This window comes from Oncorhynchus mykiss, chromosome 5, assembly GCF_013265735.2.
Source record: "Oncorhynchus mykiss isolate Arlee chromosome 5, USDA_OmykA_1.1, whole genome shotgun sequence".
In the NCBI taxonomy this organism is placed as follows: domain Eukaryota; kingdom Metazoa; phylum Chordata; class Actinopteri; order Salmoniformes; family Salmonidae; genus Oncorhynchus; species Oncorhynchus mykiss.
The window spans coordinates 49,678,424-49,700,502 of record NC_048569.1 but is presented as its reverse complement, the minus strand read 5'-3'; the positions used below and the strand labels follow the sequence as shown (position 1 = coordinate 49,700,502).

The window sequence follows — 22,079 nt, the reverse complement described above, 5'->3', positions numbered from 1 at the left end:
CATGGCACCAGCCTTGCGCACGGTGTCCCCGGTTCGCCTGCATAGCCCAGTGCGGGCTATTCCACCTCGCCGCACTGGCAGGGCGACCGGGACCATTCAACCGGGTGAAGTTGGGCAGGCTCGGTGCTCAAGAGCTCCAGTGCGCCTGCACGGCCCGGTCTATCCGTCACCACCTCCACGCACCAGCCCTCCGGTGGCAGCCCCCCGTACCAGGCTGTCTCTCCGGCCCATCCTTACAGGGGCTCCCTCCTCTCCAGCGCTGCCGGAGTCTCCCGCCTCTCCGGCGCTACCAGAGCCTTCCTCCTGTCCAGCGCTGCCGGAGTCTCCCGCCTGTTCGGCGCTACAAGAGCTACTCAGTCCGGCGCTTCCAGAGCCTTCCTCCTCTCCAGTGCCGCCAGTGCCGCCCGTCTGCCCAGCGCCGCCAGTGCCGCCCGTCTGCCCAGCGCCGCCAGTGCCGCCCGTCTGCCCAGCCCCGCCAGTGCCGCCTGTCTGCCAGGAGCCGCCAGTGCCGCCGGTCTGCCAGGAGCCGCCAGTGCCGCCCGTCTGCCAGGGGCCGCCAATGCCGCCAGTCAGCCAGGGGCCGCCAGTGCCGCCAGTCAGCCAGGGGCCGCCAGTAAGCCAGGGGCCGCCAGTGCCGCCAGTCAGCCAGGGGCCGCCAGTCAGCCAGGGGCCGCCAGTAAGCCAGGGGCCGCCAGTGCCGCCAGTCAGCCAGGGGCCGCCAGTAAGCCAGGGGCCGCCAGTCAGCCAGGGGCCGCCAGTAAGCCAGGGGCTCTGTCCCGAGCAGCTGCCGCCCCTCTGTCCCGAGCAGTTATCGTCCCTCTGTCCCGAGCTGCTATCGCCCCTCTGTCCCAAGCTTCTGCCGCCCCTCTGTCCCGAGCAGTTGTCCCTCTGTCCCGAGCAGCTGCTTCATCTCTGTCCCGAGCTGCCCCTCTGTCCCAAGCAGCCCCTCTGTCCAGTGGGGTCATTGAGAAGGGTGGCCATGGTGAGAAAGCCACGGAGGCGGACAATAAGGCGGACTAAGACAATGGTGAAGTGGGGTCCGCGTCCCGCGCCAGAGCCGCCACCGCGGACAGACGCCCACCCAGACCCTCCCCTATAGGTCAAGGTTTTGCGGCCGGAGTCCGCACCTTTGGGGGGGGGGTACTGTCACGTTCTGACCTCTATTTCCTTTGTTTTGTATGTAGTTCGTATGGTCAGGGCGTGAGTTGGGTGGGCAGTCTATGTTTGTTTTTCTATGATTTGGGTATTTCTATGTTTCGGCCTAGTATGGTTCTCAATCAGAGGCAGGTGTCATTAGTTGTCTCTGATTGAGAATCATACTTAGGTAGCCTGGGTGTCACTGTGTGTTTGTGGGTGATTGTTCCTGTCACTGTGTTTGTTGTCACAGGATAGGACTGTTTTGCGTTTTCACATTTCTTGTTTTTGTTAGTTTGTTCATGTGAAGTTATTTATTAAAAACATGAATCAAAACAACCACGCTGCGCTTTGGTCCGCCTCTCGTACAGACGAACGTCATTACAGGTGGTGGCAGCATCATGGTTTGGGCCTGCTTTTCTTCAGCAGGGACAGGGAAGATGGTTAAAATTGATGGGAAGATGGATGGAGCCAAATACAGGACCATTCTGGAAGAAAACCTGATGGAGTCTGCAAAAGACCTGAGACTGGGACGGAGATGTCTTCCAACAAGACAATGATCCAAAACATAAAGCAAAATCTACAATGGAATGGTTCAAAAATAAACATATCCAGGTGTTAGAATGGCCAAGTCAAAGTCCAGACCTGAATCCAATCGAGAATCTGTGGAAAGAACTGAAAACTGCTGTTCACAAATGCTCTCCATCCAACCTCACTGAGCTCGAGCTGTTTTGCAAGGAGGAATGGGAAAAAATGTCAGTCTCCCGATGTGCAAAACTGATGGAGACATACCCCAAGCGACTTACAGCTGTAATCGCAGCAAAAGGTGGCGCTACAAAGTATTAACTTAAGGGGGCTGAATAATTTTGCACGCCCAATTTTTCCGTTTTTGATTTGTTAAAAAAGTTAAATATCCAATAAATGTCGTTCCACTTCATGATTGTGTCCCACTTGTTGTTGATTCTTCACAAAAAAATACAGTTTTATATCTTTATGTTTGAAGCCTGAAATGTGGCAAAAGGTTGCAAAGTTCAAGGGGGCCGAATACTTTCGCAAGGCACTGTAACTGTCTAAATAACTATCTTGTGATTATTGTGACTTTTCCATTGTAATTGTTTGTAAGCTTGTGTAGTCAAATGAATTTATGATCGTATCCTATCCATTGTTTGTATGCTGTTCTTTGTATGACATTGTAATATTTGATAATTAACCAATGATATTAGGCCACTCTTGGCCATGATTACAGACACCTGTGTCTTTTGACACTACATTAAAGAGTCATCCCGCAGTGTTTGTGATTATACCCTGATGAAGACAGCTTGGCTGTCGAAACGTTGGTAATTAAATTTTTGCATCTGAGCTCCTAGAGTGTGCGGCTCTTTTATTTTCAAGTTTTCTACTCCGCTAGCCAGCACCTCGCCTAAATAGGTGTGCGTTTATTTTTTATTTTTTTATAACTATATGTAACAGTAGAGCAGCAAAGGGGCAGACAGATAAACATGGGGACAATAGATACAGTAAGATGTAAAGTACAGTCACAGCATAAAGTAGGAATTGAACACACGACCTTGGAGTTACTAGCACAACGCTCTCACCAACTGAGCCACACAGGGACAGGGACGAAAGAGGTAAAACATGGTTATTAACCTGAAGTCTGAGCCGGTAGGTCAGTACAACTCCACATCCTCTACTAGCACAACAGCCACCATAACATAGGTCTATGTCTCAATGGACAGAAATAACCTTTTCACACCATCCTTTATCAGTCTAGAAATAATTAATTAACTGTAGCAGAGGGTAGAAACCATACCACTATATCTGAAACCAGACCACTCAACTGCAAGTCTCGTATTTTTGAATACCTGGCTGTCTTCAGTCAGCTGTTTGTTCCACAAAACATATTTCTAAAACTGGCTAGTTGTCTCCTCTTTCCTAATAGAGGCTGTTTAATTAACCAGGCTTATGTTTACTGTACTGCTTTTGGGTAAAGTTTGTCAACTTAAATGAAGTTGATATATTTATTATTAAAATGTTTAGAACAGTTATTTAATTTTCATGATGGTCTTCATCCATAAATGTCAATTAGACAATTACTGTCTTATCCTAGTGCTGGCCCTGATATTTAACTGGCTCTTTTCACATTGTCCTTTCTAGCATTGTTCTAGCAACTAAGGTGGATGCGTAACCAGGCCTGTAAAATACAGCTTGATCAGCTACAGCATGTAGTGTGAAAAGGTCTAAAGCAGAGATGGGCACTAACTCTCAATTTACTGTTGAGCGGTAGAATCATCGAATACACAAGGTGCATTTCATTGTGCATCAGCAGTCACTTAATTAGCCCGTGTCAGCAAAAAACATTTTGATTGGTAAGTTAGTCTAGTGGCCAGCTATGAAAACTCGTAGTAAGCATGATCGAACTACCGACCGGTGTGGGGCCCATTGATCATCAGTTACCATATTAAAAACTGCAAACATGTGCCTCCACCCCATGGCAAAGTGTTGATTTGCAGGAAATAAAAAAAATCCAAACACTTTCTCAAGTGTTTTTCTCGCAAGGTGGGGTATGAATGTGGGTAAGCAGACCCACGGGCCACTGTGGCCTCATGAGTTTTGTTTTTTGTGGTCCCCGACCACCATCAGTTGCCCATCCCTGGTCTAGAGTCAAAGGAAGGAGGTTCCAGCAACTATGGTAGAGTTGTAACCAGCCGAGTACAGTTCAGCTCAGCAGTGGAAAAAGTCAGTGTATGGAAACCATAGAAAGGAGGTGTTATTCAGTTCTTACGAGGCCGTCGGCTCCCATCCTCCCCCGTCCAGACACACGAAAGGTCACCTCAGCCTCCCAGTGGTCAAAGTTGACCGTGTTTTTGGCCCAGACTGAGCCCTTCTGACTCCTGAGAGAGGGGGTGATACGGACCTGGTCGGCACTGGGGATGGCATCTGGAATACAAGGTTGATAGTTTAAAGGGTTGGGAGGGGTACATTCTAGTTAATGTTCAATGAATTCATACTGGCAAATCCTAACTGACAAAAAAAAAATGTAGCTTCTCATGCATTCAAAATGTTCCTGAATTTAAACTGTACAGAAACTGAAAACTCACTCTGTGAAGGTCCAGAAATACTTGTTTAACTCTATAGTGTAACTACATATGGAGAAAACAGTAGCTCATTGGCTCAGGGCAAACAATTGACCAGGAGGTTAATTTTCTTACAAAGCCCGAGGTTAGGAACATAAATGTGTGTTCAGCCCATGTACACCTTAATAGGTGTGCTCCTGGGATTATGTCCAAGGCTCTCTGTCAGTAACATTAATGTATCTGAAAGCCTCCTATGTAAAGGACAGAGAGACATTATAATAGGCCTAGTATTGTTAACATTGCAATGTTACGCCATGCTTGTCAGGCTTATGGCTAGAAACAAGATCATGCTATATCCAAATTACCTCGCTCGTGTTAGGCTTTATTGTCTAGCCAAGACAGATATGGCATTGGAAAGTAGAAATATGGGTAATAACAACTAGCCTAGTGCAACCAGGCTTTGGCATATGGACCTTTGCCTACACTTATTTGGTGTGACCAAATTCTAAATGACAATTGTACATGTGTAGAGCCACATGCCATCTCACTACAGCCTATACTGATAAGACAAAGGCACCATGGTAAAATGGACTTAAATCTGGGTGCGTCATCAGCTGGACCTTTGCACGGTTTTTAGAGACACTGATTTGTTAACACTTTACGTTACACAAAACCATGCCAGACTAGGGGACAAGCAGGCCACTTCAATAGGAAAGAAATGCAATGCTCGTCAACTTCAAATGCGCTCTCAAATATTAGGTATTGTGAAACCTGCCTGCTGTAGCATGTGGGTGGTTGTGTGTTGCAAGGATAAATGAAAAACTTGGACTAACAAGAGGAATGTTAGCATTCCAGATTGTGTGCAAGTAATCCATGTCTCTTTGTTTGCAATACTCGGTATTGCTGAAAGGAACCAACTGAACTATTAAGTGTCAGCTAAAAAGAAATGTAGGCTGGCAGGTATACAGATGGTCTACTTTGCGGTTTGGGTGATTTAGCCAGCTGGTGTAACAGTATAATTTTAGACCGTCCCTCGCCCATACCCGGGCGCGAACTAGGGATTTTCTGCACACATCAACAGTCACCCTCGAAGCATCGCTCCACAAAAGCCGCGGCCCTTGCAGAGCAAGGGGAACTACTACTTCAAGGTCTCAGAGCAAGTGACGTCACTGATTGAAACGCTATTTAGCGCCCACGCTAACTAAGCTAGCCGTTTCACATCCGTTACACTGGCAGGCAAGCGCCTGAAACCCTACCTCTTCAAAGAGTATTTAAAAATACCCCTCCCCCTTTCTAGCTCTGACTTTACTGAGAACTAGTTTATGGAGGGAAAGTGTAGTTACTAAACCTGTGATGTGGTTGTCCCAACTAGCTATCCATCTTAAGATGAATTCACTAACTGTAAGTCACTCTGGAAAAGAGTCGCATATTGCCTGACGGTGCATGTACCTGTCGCTTCTCCTGTTTCTCTACAGTATTCTAAAGCTGCTGGCTATTTAACGGCCATGACATGTTGAAGCGAGTTTGATATCAGGCCACTCTTTAGAAACTGTAGCAAGCCAAGTCTGCACAGTCGAGAACTTCTCTACACAACAATGAACTGGTCCCCCTACAGAAGTTCTCTACAGCAGGCAGTAGCCGGATAGCTACGACAAACGTGTCAAATGTATCCCCTACATGCAAAATAGCTACAATCGCTGGCTAGAGTGGCAAAATAGCTATCGCAGCTGATTTTCCAATACACCTATTTATAGGTTATGATAATTGACAACAGTAAGCAACTGCCTAGCCAATCTAACTGAAACTTACTTCCACTGTGCACCCAAAAAGGAATAATCCCGTCGGTTTGAGACAGGTGCGGTCCCTTGAAACTGTACTTGTATTCAAATCGACGGTGTGGAGCTTCTTCAGTCGATGCAACGATATTATCGGCATTACTGTGGTGAAATGTTAAAGCTAATATTAATAAACAAGCATCAGCAGCCAGACACCTTCCTATGGACACCGCCATCTTTTGGTATCACTGCTTACGTAGCATTGAAACAGAGAGGGTGACGTGAATGCCTGTTGAGCCAACAGGGCGCTTTCTTACTGGTTGAATCTTAGACACCACCGAGTTGCGGCCACTGAGGTATAATATGAACGGTTGCAGCTTGCTTGTACATCACAGAACGCAACTAAATTACATTGTATCCTTAGATAAATTATACATTGTAGCCTGGTATGTGTCTTCATTTATTTCACAATGTTAACAACGATTCTGTTTCTCGATGTTTTTACAATGTAACCAGTGCCTTATTTAGAGGATCAGGTTTCATCCAGTGTGATTTTTATTTTGTATTTATTTTATTTATTTAAATTTTATTTTATTAGTGAATCATACATTACAGAAAATACACACATCAAAATATAAATACAAAATTCAAGCAGAAAGAAAAACAAGGTCACAAAAAACAAACACATGCATCAGTAATAAAGGTCCTCAATCAGCTTTCTGTATTGCCCTAGAGCAGTGGTTCCCAAACATTTTGTACACCTTCAAACATTCAACCTCCAGCTGCATACTATTATACTATTATAATAATATAATAATAATCAATAATTTTGCTCTTTATTTAGCCATCTTACATATAAAACCTTATTTGTTCATCAAAAATTGTGAATAACTCACCCCAGGTTCATGAGAATGGTGTGCTTGAAGGGATGCACATAACTCTGCAATGTTGGGTTGTATTGGAGAGAGACTCAGTCTTAAATAATTTTCCACACACAGTCTGTGCCTGTATTTAGTTTTCATGCTAGTGAAGGCTGAGAATCCACTCTCACATAGGTACGTAGTTGCAAAGGGCATCAGTGTCTCTACACCACTATTTACCAAGAAACTGAGAACGCAGCCCTATCCACATTTTCCCTATCCAGAAATCTGGCAGTGGCTTTTGATTAAATTAAACTTTCACAGAACTTCTTGTTGCAATTTCGATGAGGCTCTCTTGTTCAGATATTGGTAAGTGGACTGGAGGCAGGGCAAGAAATGGATAAAGAATCCAGTTGTTTGTGTCATCCATTTTAGGACAGTACCTGCGTAGATGCGCACCCAGCTCACTCAGGTGCGTCGCTATATCACATTTGACATTGTCCGTAAGCTTGAGTTCATTTGCACACAAACAAAATCATATAATGATGGAAATACCTGTGTGTTGTCCTTCTTAATGCAGACAGATAAGAGCTCCAATTTCTTAGTCATAGCTTCAATTTTTGTCCTGCACATTGAATATAGTTGCGGAGAGTCCCTGTAATCCTAGATTCAGATCATTCAGGGGAGAAAAAACATCACCAGACAGGCCAGTGGTGTGAGAAACTCGTCATCATGCAAGTGGACAAACAAGTGAAAAATATGGTCAGTAAAGAAAACTTTATGCTCGTCTCTCAATTAAAAGAAACGTGTCAATACTTTGCCCCTTGATAACCAGCGCACTTGTGTATGTTGTAAAAGTGTTACATGGTTGCTGCCCATATCATTGGATAATGCAGAAAATACACCAGAGTTCAGGGGCCTTGCTTTAACAAAGTTAACCATTTTTAGTGTACCCAAGTGGCGTCGGGAGCAACTGCTTGTACGTGCATTGCCACTCCACTATGTCTCCCTGTCATGGCTTTTGCGCCATCAGTGCATATACCAACACATCTTGACCACCAAAGTCCATTTGATATCACAAAGCTATCCAGTACTTTATTAACAATATCCTCTCATGTTGTCCTGGTTTCCAATGGTTTGCAGAAGAGGATGTCTTCCTTAATTGACCCCCCATAAACATAACGGACATATACCAGGAGTTGTGCCAGGCCCGCCACGTCTGTTGACTCATCAATCTGTAACGCATTTAATTCACTGGCTTGTATGCGAAGCAGTAATTGTTTCAAAACATCTCCTGCCATGTCACTGATGCGTCGTGAAACAGTGTTGTTTGATGAAGACGTCTGCATATTTTTTGGGGCCTTTTCCCCCAGAATTGTCACAGCCATATGGTAGCTCACCCTATAAGATGCTTCTAGCCCCTTCATATTAATGGTATATGTTGCTTTTATACGTCTTACTACTCGAAAGTTGTGTTTATTCTCGCTCAAAACTCCAAAAATAAAAATTTACTGTTTGAAAATGTGAAGAATTTGTATTTTTTTTTTCAATTTTTTTTTTTTTATGTGAATCACATTGTTATTGCGTGTACCCCTGGGGGTATGCATAACCCAGTTTGAGAATACCTGCCCTAAAGGCACCAGAACATCAAATTTAAGAGCATTTTTAAGATATTTGAGTAACTAAGGTGCAAGAAAACTAAAAGCTGATTTACCTAATTCAGAGACCAAAGGAATTTCCAGAGTTAGCCATCTCTAAGACCAGGTGTGGTAACTCGTATGTCCAAAGTTCAGTAAAGATGTTAGATACAGTGGGACTTTTTGTAAAAGGGCTTTATAAATGAAAACATAGCAACGTACCAACCTACAAGACATCAAAGAGGGCCAACCAACTTTCTGGTAGAGAATGCAGTGATGAGTTCTATATGTTGCCCTTAATAAAAGCGCTGTGTGCTATGATAAACTGCATCTAACGGCTTTAACGAAGTGGCACCTGCATTCATATAGATGATGTCGCCATAGTCTAGGACCGATAGGAACGTCAACTGAATAATCTGCTTTCCATTTATTTAGCAAGAAGCAGGACCTATTTCTATGGAAGAAGCCCAGTTTTATTCTCAGTTTCTTAACTAACTCACCAATATGCTTTTTAACAGACAGCATTTCATCTATCCAGATGCCCAGATATTTGTAAGCAGAGACACGATCAATATGGTCACCATCCAAAGTACATATGCTTAAATCAGACTTATTTTTAGGTGCTTTAGAGAACTGCCATGACATTCTGATACTCAATATTTGCGAGTAACAGAATGCAAAGGGTTAATCTGTTGTTCTGCCCTTGAACAAGGCAGTTAACCCAGTGTTCCCCGGTAGGCCATCATTGTAAATAAGAATTTGTTCTTAACTGACTTGCCTAGTTAAATAAAGGTTAAATAAAAAAATTAAAATTTAAAACAACATACAGTACATTCGGAAGGTATTCAGGCCCCTTGACTTTTTCCACATTATGTAATGTTACAGCCTTATTCTAAAATGTATTAAACAAATGTTTATCATCATCATTCTACACACAAAACAAATGTATAAAAAATTTAAAACAGATATACCTTATTTATATAAGCATTCAGACCCTTTGCTATGAAACTCGAAATTGAGCTCAGGTACATCCTGTTCCATTGATCATCCTTGAGATGTTCCTACAACCTGATTGGTGTCCACCTGCGGTAAATTCAATTGATTGGACATGATATGGAAAGGTACACTCTTGTCTATATAGGCACCCACAGTTGACAATGCATGTCAGAGCAAAAACCAAGCCACGAGGTTGAAGGAAATGCCTGTAGACTCCCGAGACAGGATTGCATTGAGGCACAGAACTGGGGAAGGGTAGCAAACACTTTCTGCAGCATTGAAGGTCACAGTGGCATCCATCATTCTTAAATGGAAGAAGTTTGGAACCGCCAAGACTCTTCCTAGAGCTGGCCGCCACGGCCAAACTGAGTAATCGGAGGAGAAAGGTCTTGTCTTGGTCAGGGAGGTAATCAATCACTGATAGAGCTCCAGAGATCCTTTGTGGAGATGGGAGAACCTTCCAGAAGGACAACCATCGCTGCAGCACTCCACCAATCAGGCCTTTATGGTACAGTGGCCATACAGAATCCACTCCTCAGTAAAAGACACATGACAGCGCGCTTAGAGTTTGCCTAAAGGGCCCTAAAGGACACTTAGGCAATGAGAAACAAACTTCTCCGGTCTGATGAAATCAAGATTGAACTCTTTGGCCTGAATGAGAAGCGTCACATCTGGACGAAACCTGGCACCATCCCTACGGTGAAACATGGTGGTGGCAACATCATGCTTTGGGGATGTTTTTCAGCGGCAGGCACTGTAAGAGCAGTCAGGATCAAGGGAAAGATGAACGGAGCAAAGTACAGAGAGATCCGCTCAGGACATTCCAACGGGAAAACGACCCTAAGCACACAGCCAAGACAATGTATAAGTGGATTACCTCTGAAGATCCTTGAGTGGCCCAGCCAGAGCCCGGACTTGAACCCATTCGAACATCTCTGGAGAGACCTGGAAATAGCTGTGCAGTGACGCTCCCCATCCAACCTGACAGCGCTTGAGAAGATTTGCAGAGAAGAATGGGAGAAACTCCCCAAATTCAGGTGTGCCAGGCTTGTCGCGTCTTCCCCAAGAAGACTTGGGGCTGTAATTGCTGCCAAAGGTGCTTTAACAAAGTACTGAGTAATGGGTCTGAATACTTATGGAAATGTGATATTTCAGTTGTTTTTTTTAATAAATTTGTCCAAATTTTTAGCTTTGCCATCATGGGGTACTGTGTGTAGATTGATGCTGAAAAAATAAAATGTAATACATTTTAGAATAAGGCGGTAATGTAACAAAATGTGGGAAAAGTTAAAGGGTCTGAATATTGTATACATAGTTTTACCTGCATTCAGTACTAATTTCAGGTCAATAATTTCTTTCTGGAATATAATGAAGGCAGATAAAGATAAAGCCTGGTCAACCGTTGAGGCAATAGCGTACACAACAGTATCATCGGCATACAGGTGCAGGTTACAAACAGTAAAAAGTACAGGATCCAGAATCGACCCCTTGCAACACCATCAGTATATATACAGTACATTGAGTTCTATCTGTCAAGTCATTTATAAGCAATTACATGCAGCCTGGTCTAGGTCAATTGAGGAAAGCCTCTGAATTAGCAGTGAGGGATCAACAGTATCGAAAGCCTTTCACAGGTCAATGAAGAGGGAAGCACAATGTTGCCTCTTATCCATACCGTTAACCACATCATTTATAACTAGGGATGCAGCAGAGATTGTGCTATGACCTGGTCTAAAACCCGACTCATGTACAGTACCAGACAAAGTTTGGACACACATACTCATTCCAGGGTTTTTCTTTATTTGTACTATTTTCTACATTGTAGAATAATAGTGAACACATCAAAACGATGAAAAACGATGGAATCATGTAGTAACCAAAAATACAAATATATCTTATGTTTGAGATTCTTCAAAGTAGCCACATTTCCTTGAAGACAGCTTTGCACACTCTTGGCATTCTCTCAACCAGCTTCACCTACAATGCTTTTCCAACAGTCTTGCAGGAGTTCCCACATATGCTGAGTACTTGTTGGCTGCTTTTCCTTCACTCTGCGGTCCAACTCATCCCAAACCATCTCAATTAGGTTTTGGTCAGGAGATTGTGGAGGCCAGGTCATCTAATGCAGCACTCCATCACTCTCCTTCTTGTCCTTCTTGGTCAAATTGTCCTGTTGAAAACAAATGATAGTCCCACTAAGGGCAAACAAGAATGCGTATCGCTGCAGAATGCTGTGATAGCCATGCTGGTTAAGTGTACCATAAATTCTAAATAAATAACTGACATTGTCACCAGCAAAGCACCACCACATCATCACACCTCCTTCTACATGCTTCATGATGGGAACCACACATGCGGGGATCATCCGTTCACCTACTCTGAATCTTACAAAGACCCGGCGGGTGGAACCAAAAATCTCACATTTGGACTCATCAGACCAAAAGACAGATTTCCACCGGCCTAATGTCTATTGCTCATGTTTCTTGGCCCAAGCAAGTCTCTTATTATTATCAGTGTCCTGTAGTAGTTTGTTTATTTACAGCAATTCAACCATGAAGGCCTGATTCACACAGTCTCTTCTGAAGAGTTGATGTTGAGATGTGTCTGTTTCTTGAACTCTGTGAAGCATTTATTTGGGCAGCAGTTTCAGAGGCTGGTAACTCTAATGAACTTGTCTGCAGCAGAGGTAACTCTGGGTCTTCCTTTCCTGTGGCGGTCCTCATGAGAACCAGTTTCATCATAGCGCTTGATGGTTTTTGTGACTGCACTTGAAGAAACTTCAACGTTTTTGAAATGTTACGGATTGAGGTCGATTGACTAACCAGGGTCACCCACACCAAAGTTTCTGTCAAATAAAAAGCTTGCCGAGATAAAATGATTATTAAATGCATCACTTATCCCATTCTTCTCGGTTATGTTTTTAGAGTCAAACAGAACTTGCTCAGGTGCTATGCCTAGTCCCGCTCCCCTGCTCCTGCGCACAATGTCACCGGTCTCCTAACCACCGGTCCTGGCAATCATCATTATGTACACGTGCTCCCCATCGTTACACACACCTGGACCTCTTCATCACATTGATTACTCTCCAATTCTTTAGCCCTCAGTAGCCTCAGTCATAAGGCAGTATTGGTTTTGTTCACGTTCAGTGTGCTTCTCCTGTTTTGTTTATCTGCCTTTTCTTAAACTTACCTTCTGCACCTGCTTCCTGACTCCTAGTGTATACATTACAGAATACTGCCTCACATATTATGGAAGCAGCAGAAGAGGAAGACATCTCCTAGATTGTCGACGAACAGGGACACCTACTCCACAAACACCACAATCAGCTAGCGCATCTGGGTGTGGCTGTTGAAGAGGTCCTCCGCGTCCTCCATAGCATCGATACCACCTGAGAGAATTCACCTCCAATTAGCGGTTGGCTTCCTACAACAAGTCATCCCAGTGAGCCAGCCCCCCCAGCCTACCCAGCAGTCCACCCAGGTCAGCGATGCCTGACTGTCCCACCTGGACAAGTATGATGGGACTCCATACCAATGCCGTGGCTTCTTACTTCAGTGCTCCCTCTCTTTCCTCCATCAGACGGGAGCCCACAACACAAGAGGTTCAAGGGTGTTAGAGTGGGATACGGCCGTCTGGGAGAGGGGTAGAGGAGCTGGGTTCCAACGAGAGATTCTTGGCTCTGTTCACACAGCTGGGGCTCTGTTCCTATTGTGGCCAGGAGGGGCATCAGCTTCAGCGGTGTCCGGTGCGTCCCAACCCAGGTTCCACAGGGACAGAGGGGCAGCCCCGTGATCATCTGGCTCCCGGGGTAGGCTTGAGTATTCCATCATCATTGCTTTCCGCCAAACCCTTCCTGGTTTCCATTTCACTGACTGGCTGTCCCTCTAGTGGACTCCGGTGCCATGGGGAATTTCAACGACCAGGCCCTCGTCTCCTTCCTGAACATCCTCTCGTACCCGCTCTCCTCTCCTTGTCCAAGCCTTGGATAATCACACACATCACAGCACCACTCACCCTCACCGTGGGACCCCTGCACCAAGAAAGTCTTCCTCATTTTCAATGCACCGTACACAAAGTCATCCTTTGCCTCCCGTGGCTCCAACTTCATGAACCCACCATCTCCTGGTTGAGGATGAAAATCATCGCCTGGCCACCCGGATTTCGGAAGACCTGCTTTCCCTTACCCTGTGGTTCCACATTGGTTGAGAGTCCTGTGGTTGCCCTCCAGCCTGACATCCCAGAGGTTAACCAGGATCTCTGGGAGGTTTTCTCCAATACCAGAACCACCTGTCTCCCCCGTCATTTCCCTTGGGACTGTGCCATCGGCCTGCTTGCAGATTCTGCACCCTCCACTTAGCCATGTCTACCCTCTGTTGTGGCTGAAACCGAGGCCATGGAGGAGTACATTCATGAAGCTCTCCAACAGGGTTTCATCCACTTATCCACCTCCCCTGCATTGGCAGGCTTCTTCTTCGTGGCCAATATGGACGGAGGTCTACATCCGTGCATCGATTACAGAGGCTTCAATTCCATCACCACCAACTACCCCTACCCTCTCCTGTTTGTGCCGGCTGCCATCGAACAGCTCTGCGGGGCCCGTTTTTTTTACTAAACTGGACCTGCGGAGTGTCTATAAACTGATCCACATCTGGGAGGGGGTTGAATTGAAAACAGCCTTCAGCACATTGTCTGGGCACTACGAGCACTTGGTGATACCTTATGGATTAGCCAGGTGTTCTGAGACAAGCTCAGGCGCCAGGTAGTTGTGTATATCGACAATATCCTGGACTACTCGGCCACTTTCGAGAATTACGTCGCCCACGTCCGGGTAGTCCTGGGACTCCTCCCGGAGAACCACCTATATGTCAAAGCAGAGAAGTGCCAGTTCTATCAGGTTGCTATCTCTTTCCTGGGATACTGGATCATCCCGCAGGGAGTGGTGATGGATGAGAGGAAGTTTGAGGTGGTTAGGTCATGGCCACTACCATCCACCATAAAGGGACTACAGAAGTTTGAGGTTTGCCAAATTCTACTGCAGCTTCATAAACAACTTCAGCTCTATCGCCTCTCCTCTCACCTCAAGGGCGGTCCCCGTAAATTGGTGTGGAGTCCTGCAGCCAATGAGGCCTTCTGACTACTGAAGGGGCGTTTCACCTCCACCCCGTAGCTGAAACACCCAGATCCTAACACAGAACCCAAACAGGCTGCACATGTGCAAATCGTGCATAAATGTATTTTGTCCAATCACACCAAACGCGATCACAACACGCAGATTAAAATATCAAAACAAACTCTGAACCAATTACATTAATTTGGGGACAGGTAGAAAAGCCTTAAACATGTATGGCAATTTAGCTAGCTAGCTTGCACAGGCTAGCTAATTTGTCCTATTTAGCTAGCTTGTTGTTGCTAGCTAATTTGCCCTGGGATATAAACATTAGATTGTTATTTTACCTGAAATTCACAAGGTCCTCTACTCTGACAATTAATCCACACATAAAAACGGTTAACCGAATCGTTTATAGTCATTTCTCCTCCTTACAGGCTTTTTCATCTTTGAACTTATATGGTGATTGGCATCTAAACTTTCATAGTATTACCACAACGACCGACAAAACAGTTCATCTTTCAATCACCCACGTGGGTATAACCAATGAGGAGATGGCACGTGGGTACCTGCTTCTATAAACCAAAGAGGAGATGGGAGAGGCAGGACTTACAGGGCGATCTGCGTCAGAAATAGGAATGACTTCTATTTTAGCCCTTGGCAACGCTGACGCTCGTTGGCACGCACAAGCAGTGTGGGTGAAATAATTGAATAACATGGATTTCTACATTTACTTTGCAATCCTCGAGCACGCAACATGTCCGGTCTGTTCAGCATGTAAGCTGCCCTTTGTTAAGGAGGTGGATGCCTCAGAAGTGGGCATGGGTGCCATCCTGTCCCAACGCCAAGGTAACCAACATAAATTGTATCCATGTGCATACTACTCTAAGGGTTGGTTTCACTAACATGGATTAACACTTAAACTGGGTTAAATCAAGGTTAATCTATTAATCTTGTTGCACAACATTTTAAATCTAGTTTTAAATTAATCCTAGTTAAACTAAATCTAAAGTTTAGTTTTCACTTTAAACCTAGATCAATTTTAAACCTGTTGCTCAATAAAAACAATATATATATTTAGATTGGAGATTAATTCTAAACTGCCACTTGTGGTTTAACTGATCAAATGGCAGGATATCTACTGTGAAGAGACCAAAACAACAGAGTTCCTCAGAGAATAATTATAGGTTAAATCTTGTCAAATGTTTTGATAATGATGAGTTAAAGGAGATGCCTCTTCTCCAAGGACTCTGTAATGCAACTGGAAAGAAAGGTTAGACCAAACATTAAGCATGGGAGTGATAGGAACAAGGCTGTACCCCAGCTACTTCAGTTTCTGGTGACCCTACGGTTCTATGCAATTCGATGTTTCCAGATGGTGGATGGGGACCTTTTTGGATTCCACAAGTCAACCGTCTGCAAGTTTGTAGTCAGTGTCCAGTGCTATTGCCGGTCTAAAGAATCAGTACATAATGTTCAATCCTATAGATTTTACAGGAGAGCTTGATTTCCAGGTGTACTAGGGGCAATAGACTGTACACACATTCCTATTCCCAACCCTGGTGGCGATAATGGATAACTATTCCGTAATCGGGAAGGTTACTGCTCCATCCATGTGCAGGCTGTCTGTGATGACACCTACTAGGTGACAATGGATACGCCTGTCGTGGGTACCTTAGCATGCCCCTTTAAAACCCCCAGACACCTGAAGAGAGAGAATGCAACCCCTCTCATATGCTGGCAAGATGTCTCAGGGAGACCGTTTTTGGAGTATGGAACAAAAAGCTTCTCGTGCCTACAGGGCCTCCGCACATAGATGGACACTACACTGACAATCATTATTGCAGTGGCTGTTCTGCATAACTTTGTCAAGAGACTGAGGAGGACCTACCTGAGGAGAATGCAGAAGACGGCCAGCTGCAACATGTTGCCAATGCAAATGGGAATTCTGTGAGGAGACCCTTGTTTGAGAACCATTTTATAGCCTAAATTCTGTACAATGTAACATTAGTAACATGTAAAAAGTTATATTATATTTTGATAGACACGTACAATTCCTAATTAGGCTCTCTGTATTAAAATGTATTATTAAGACCTTGTTATTCTCAAATCAAAACAGGGTGGAACTGGAAGCACCAGAACACAAGAGTGGGGACAAGACTGGAGGACACCAATTGCTTGGGAAAGGATTGTTTTAATAAATAATTGTTTAAATAAATAAAAAGATCAGCATTCTTTACACAGTGGCCATTTGTTTCCCTGAAGGAGTTTCTGAATTTACAGTAGATCTTTTTGTAAATTCAGGACAGCAATCTGCAGTAGATTTTTCTCTCTCTACAGCTCCAAAACATCAATATGAGCTTGGTTCATGTCAGTTCTGGGGCGTTTGCTTGGCCTGTCAGCTGTTTTTGCTGCTGGTGCAAGACCCAGGCACTACTGTTTCTCCACGGCACAGGGTGTCAGCTTAACTAAAGGAAAGGAAAGAAAGAAAATTAACTCAATATTAGTAGGCTATTTACATGCCCATTTTGTACAACAATTGAATTGGGGCTTATGATTTGCACAGTCTAAGTATGAATGATGTTACGCAACATGCTGTAACGTGACAGTAACAGTAACAGTAACATTGTAGTGAAATAGCATTGACGTTAGTTGTAACGTGCATTATAGTCCTAGATATTTACCGGTTGTTTAAGCTTACTAAAAATTAGTGGGTCGAGTTGTCTTTGGTCATCATAGGGGTGAAGGACAGGGGTGAACTGCTGGGGAATCATTTCACATATCTTCCGGGCGAGAGTATCAATTCCCTTGGATGGAGGCCCCCCTCCGGTCTGAAATAGCCCCCGCCTCTCCTCTGCTGCATCCTTTTTTGGTTTTGCGTTTAAGTTTTTCAAGCACGCCTTCATCTGCTTCTTTAATCCGTGTCGCTCTATTAAATCTGTTGCATAAAATGGCCCATCTGTCTTCCTTCTTTTTGACAGTCATGTTGTATGCCTTTTTCTCCCCCAGTACATTACTAAATTCTTCATTCAGAATTTTTCAAAAGAAGAGAAATTTGAATGTCTTTGACATGCCATGATCAGGTGGCTAGCAGACAAATAATACATGCATAAATAACGTTAAGTAATGACAATAATACGTTATATTTAATGCTAGCTAGCTTGGTTTACAAGCTAGCTAATGTTAGCTAACAAATTAGTTTTCTGTCTGGTACTGGCAAATAACAGATTTGATTTCAAACCAGCCAACCTATGAGAACTTTTCATGATGGAGTTGTAGTGGTTCTACACTGTTATTATTTGATCAAGGAACATCAACTTGGTGGCCTCATTTGTCAAGTAGGCTACTTCGTTTCAACTCACAAAATACCTCATATATTGGTGTAACATGTCACTAATCATAGATTTACTGATCCAGACTAATAATTATCTTCTTGTGACTCTCATCGCCTGACACTAATTAGCATAACGCAACGGACATAAATCTTCCTAGAAAATCTTCCTATTCATGAAAATCACAAGTGAAATATATTGGAACACAGCTTAGCCTTTTGTTAATCACCCTGTCATCTCAGATTTTCAAAATATGCTTTACAGCCAAAGCTAGACAAGCATTTGTGTAAGTTTATCATAGACTAGCATAGCATTATGCCTTGCTAGCAGCAGGCAACCTTGTCACGAAAATCAGAAAAGCAATCAAATTAAATCGTTTACCTTCGATGAACTTCGGATGTTTTCACTCACGAGACTCCCAGGTAGATAGCCAAAGTTCATTTTTTCCCAAAATATTATTTTTGTTGGCGAAATAGCTCACCTTTGGCTGAGAAATCGCCCGGAAATTGCAGTCACGAAAACAGCGAAAAATATTCCAAATTAGCTCCATAATATCGACAGATTCTCATCCTGACTGACCATCGGAACCTGAGTACATACGGACAGCGAGGCGGCTGAAGTTGCGCCAAGCAAGGTCAGCCCTTTTGTTCACTAGATTCAACTTCACCCTGTCATATCGCCCAGGTTCAACGAACATCAAAGCCGATGCCCTGTCCCATCTCCACAATTCGAGAGAGGTTGCTGTCCTGAGTGCGCCAATCATTCCATCCTCTCGAATCATTGCCCTCATGCTTTGGGATGTAGACGTGGACATCCGCCAGGCTCTGGAGAAGGAACCCGCACCTGCATCCTGCCCTCCAGAGCACACCTACATCCCCACAGAGGTAAGGGATCAGCTGTTGAACTGGGTGCACACATCCCTAGCCACTGGACACCCCATGTAATACCCGCACCATTCAATCTATCTCCGCAAAGTACTGGTGGCCCATATTGGCGCAGGATGTCACCCTCTACATCAACTCCTGCTCCGTATGTGCCCAAACCAAATCCCCAGGCTTGCTCCAGCAGGGAAACTCCTTCCCCTTCCCGTGACTCAGCGACCTTGGTTCCATCTGTCCGTAGATTTTGTTACTGATCTTCCCCCATCTAATGGTTTCAGATTTGCCAAATCCTGCCATTTTATCGCTCACTCTGGTCTGCCTAGCACTCTCCAGGTCACAGACATTGTTCCAGCAGGTCCTCCGGCGCTATTTTTATTTAATTTATTTTTATTTCACCTTTATTTAACCAGGTAGGCAAGTTGAGAACAAGTTCTCATTTACAATTGCGACCTGGCCAAGATAAAGCAAAGCAGTTCGACACATACAACGACACAGAGTTACACATGGAGTAAAACAAACATACAGTCATTAATACAGTATAAACAAGTCTATATACAATGTGAGCAAATGAGGTGAGATAAGGGAGGTAAAGGCAAACAGGCCATGGTGGCAAAGTAAATACAATATAGCAAGTAAAACACTGGAATGGTAGATTTGCAATGGGAGAATGTGCAAAGTAGAAATAAAAATAATGGGGTGCAAAGGAGCAAAATAAATAAATAAATACAATACAGTAGGGAAAGAGGTAGTTGTTTGGGCTAAATTATAGATGGGCTATGTACAGGTGCAGTAATCTGTGAGCTGCTCTGACAGTTGGTGCTTAAAGCTAGTGAGGGAGATAAGTGTTTCCAGTTTCAGAGATTTTTGTAGTTCGTTCCAGTCATTGGCAGCAGAGAACTGGATGGAGAGGCAGCCAAAGAAAGAATTGGTTTTGGGGGTGACTAGAGAGATACCTGCTGGAGCGTGTGCTACAGGTGGGAGATGCAATGGTGACCAGCGAGCTGAGATAAGGGGGGACTTTACCTAGCAGGGTCTTGTAGATGACATGGAGCCAGTGGGTTTGGCAACGAGTATGAAGCGAGGGCCAGCCAACGAGAGCGTACAGGTCGCAATGGTGGGTAGTATATGGGGCTTTGGTGACAAAACGGATTGCACTGTGATAGACTGCATCCAATTTGTTGAGTAGGGTATTGGAGGCTATTTTGTAAATGACATCGCCAAAGTCGAGGATTGGTAGGATGGTCAGTTTTACAAGGGTATGTTTGGCAGCATGAGTGAAGGATGCTTTGTTGCGAAATAGGAAGCCAATTCTAGATTTAACTTTGGATTGGAGATGTTTGATATGGGTCTGGAAGGAGAGTTTACAGTCTAACCAGACACCTAAGTATTTGTAGTTGTCCACGTATTCTAAGTCAGAGCCGTCCAGAGTAGTGATGTTGGACAGGCGGGCTTGTATTTAAGAGCAATTGGAGGTCACGGAAGGAGAGTTGTATGGCATTGAAGCTTGCCTGGAGGGTTGTTAAGTTAACACAGTGTCCAAAGAAGGGCCAGAAGTATACAGAATGGTGTCGTCTGCGTAGAGGTGGATCAGAGACTCACCAGCAGCAAGAGCGACCTCATTGATGTATACAGAGAAGAGAGTCTGTCCAAGAATTGAACCCTGTGGCACCCCCATAGAGACTGGCAGAGGTCCGGACAGCAGACCCTCCGATTTGACACACTGAACTCTATCAGAGAAGTAGTTGGTGAACCAGGCGAGGCAATCATTTGAGAAATCAAGGCTGTCGAGTCTGCCGATGAGGATGTGGTGATTGACAGAGTCGAAAGCCTTGGCCAGATCAATGAATACGGCTGCACAGTAATGTTTCTTATCGATGGCGGTTAAGATATCGTTTAGGTCCTTGAGCGTGGCTGAGGTGCACCCATGACCAGCTCTGAAACCAGATTGCATAGCAGAGAAGGTATGGTGAGATTCGAAATGGTCGGTAATCTGTTTGTTGACTTGGCTTTCGAAGACCTTAGAAAGGCATGGTAGGATAGATATAGGTCTGTAGCAGTTTGGGTCAAGAGTGTCCCCCCAACAATTTCGGCAGATAATTTTAGAAAGAAAGAAAGGTTCCAGATTGTCTAGCCCGGCTGATTTGTAGGGGTCCAGATTTTGCAGCTCTTTCAGAACATCAGCGGACTGGATTTGGGAGAAGGAGAAATGGGAAAAACTTGGGCAAGTTGCTGTGGGGGGTGCAGTGCTGTTGACCGGGGTAGGAGTAGCCAGGTGGAAAGCATGGCTAGCAGTAGAATAATGCTTATTGATATTCTCAATTATAGTGGATTTATCAGTGGTGACAGTGTTTCCTGTCTTCAGTGCAGGGGAAGCTGGGAGGAGGTGTTCTTAATCTCCATGGACTTTACAGTGTCCCATAACTTTCTTGAGTTAGTGTTGCAGGAAGCACATTTCTGCTTGAAAAAGCTAGCCTTGGCTTTTCTAACTGCATGTGTATAATGGTTTCTAGCTTCCCTGAACAGTTGCATATCACGGGGGCTGTTCGATGCTAATGCAGAACGCCATAGGATGTTTTTGTGTTGGTTAAGGGCAGTCAGGTCTGGGGAGAACCAAGGGCTATATCTGTTCCTGGTTCTAAATTTCTTGAATGGGGCATGCTCATTTAAGATGGTTAGGAAGGCATTTAAAAAAAATAACCAGGCATACTCTACTGATGGGATGAGATCAATATCCTTCCAGGATACCCCGGCCAGGTCGATTAGAAAGGCCTGCTCGCTGAAGTGTTTCAGGGAGCGTTCGACATTGATGAGTGGAGGTCGTTTGACCGCTGACCCATTTCGGATGCAGGCAATGAGGCAGTGATCGCTGAGATCTTGGTTGAAGACAGCAGAGGTGTATTTAGAGGGCAGGTTGGTTAGGATGATATCTATGAGGGTGCCCGTGTTTACGGCTTTGGGGAGGTACCTGGTAGGTTCATTGATAATTTGTGTGAGATTGAGGGAATCAAGCTTAGATTGTAGGATGGCTGGGGTGTTAAGCATGTTGCAGTTTAGGTCGCCTAGCAGCACGAGCTCTGAAGATAGATGGGGGGCAATCAGATCACATATGGTGTCCAGAGCACAGCTGGGGGGAGAGGGTGGTCTATAGCAGGCGGCAACGGTGAGAGACTTGTTTTTAGAGAGGTGGTGAGTAGTGAGGTTGGTTGGGGTCACGGCGATTCAGACAGCTAGTCGGGCCATAGGTAGCAAGCTAGCATAGGATGGAGGTCTGTTTTTAGCCACC

The 22,079-nt window shown here is 44.5% G+C and overlaps 1 protein-coding gene across 2 annotated transcripts in view; it reads right to left on the bottom strand.

Moving 5' to 3' along the window:
• Positions 1-6,280, bottom strand: part of LOC110523995 (protein ERGIC-53) — a 38,323-nt gene extending 32,043 nt beyond the window's left edge. Inside the window, exons 1-2 of one of the 2 annotated variants that reach the window (XM_036977754.1) lie at positions 6,018-6,280; positions 3,917-4,071 (exon numbers count right to left, since the gene is read on the bottom strand). In XM_036977754.1, coding sequence (XP_036833649.1) covers positions 3,917-4,071; positions 6,018-6,219 — 357 coding nt within the window. In that variant the 5' untranslated portion in view covers positions 6,220-6,280. The remainder of the gene's footprint in view (positions 1-3,916; positions 4,072-6,017) is intronic. The other variant, XM_036977753.1, reaches the window with a different exon arrangement.
• Positions 6,281-22,079: the final 15,799 nt, after the last annotated feature.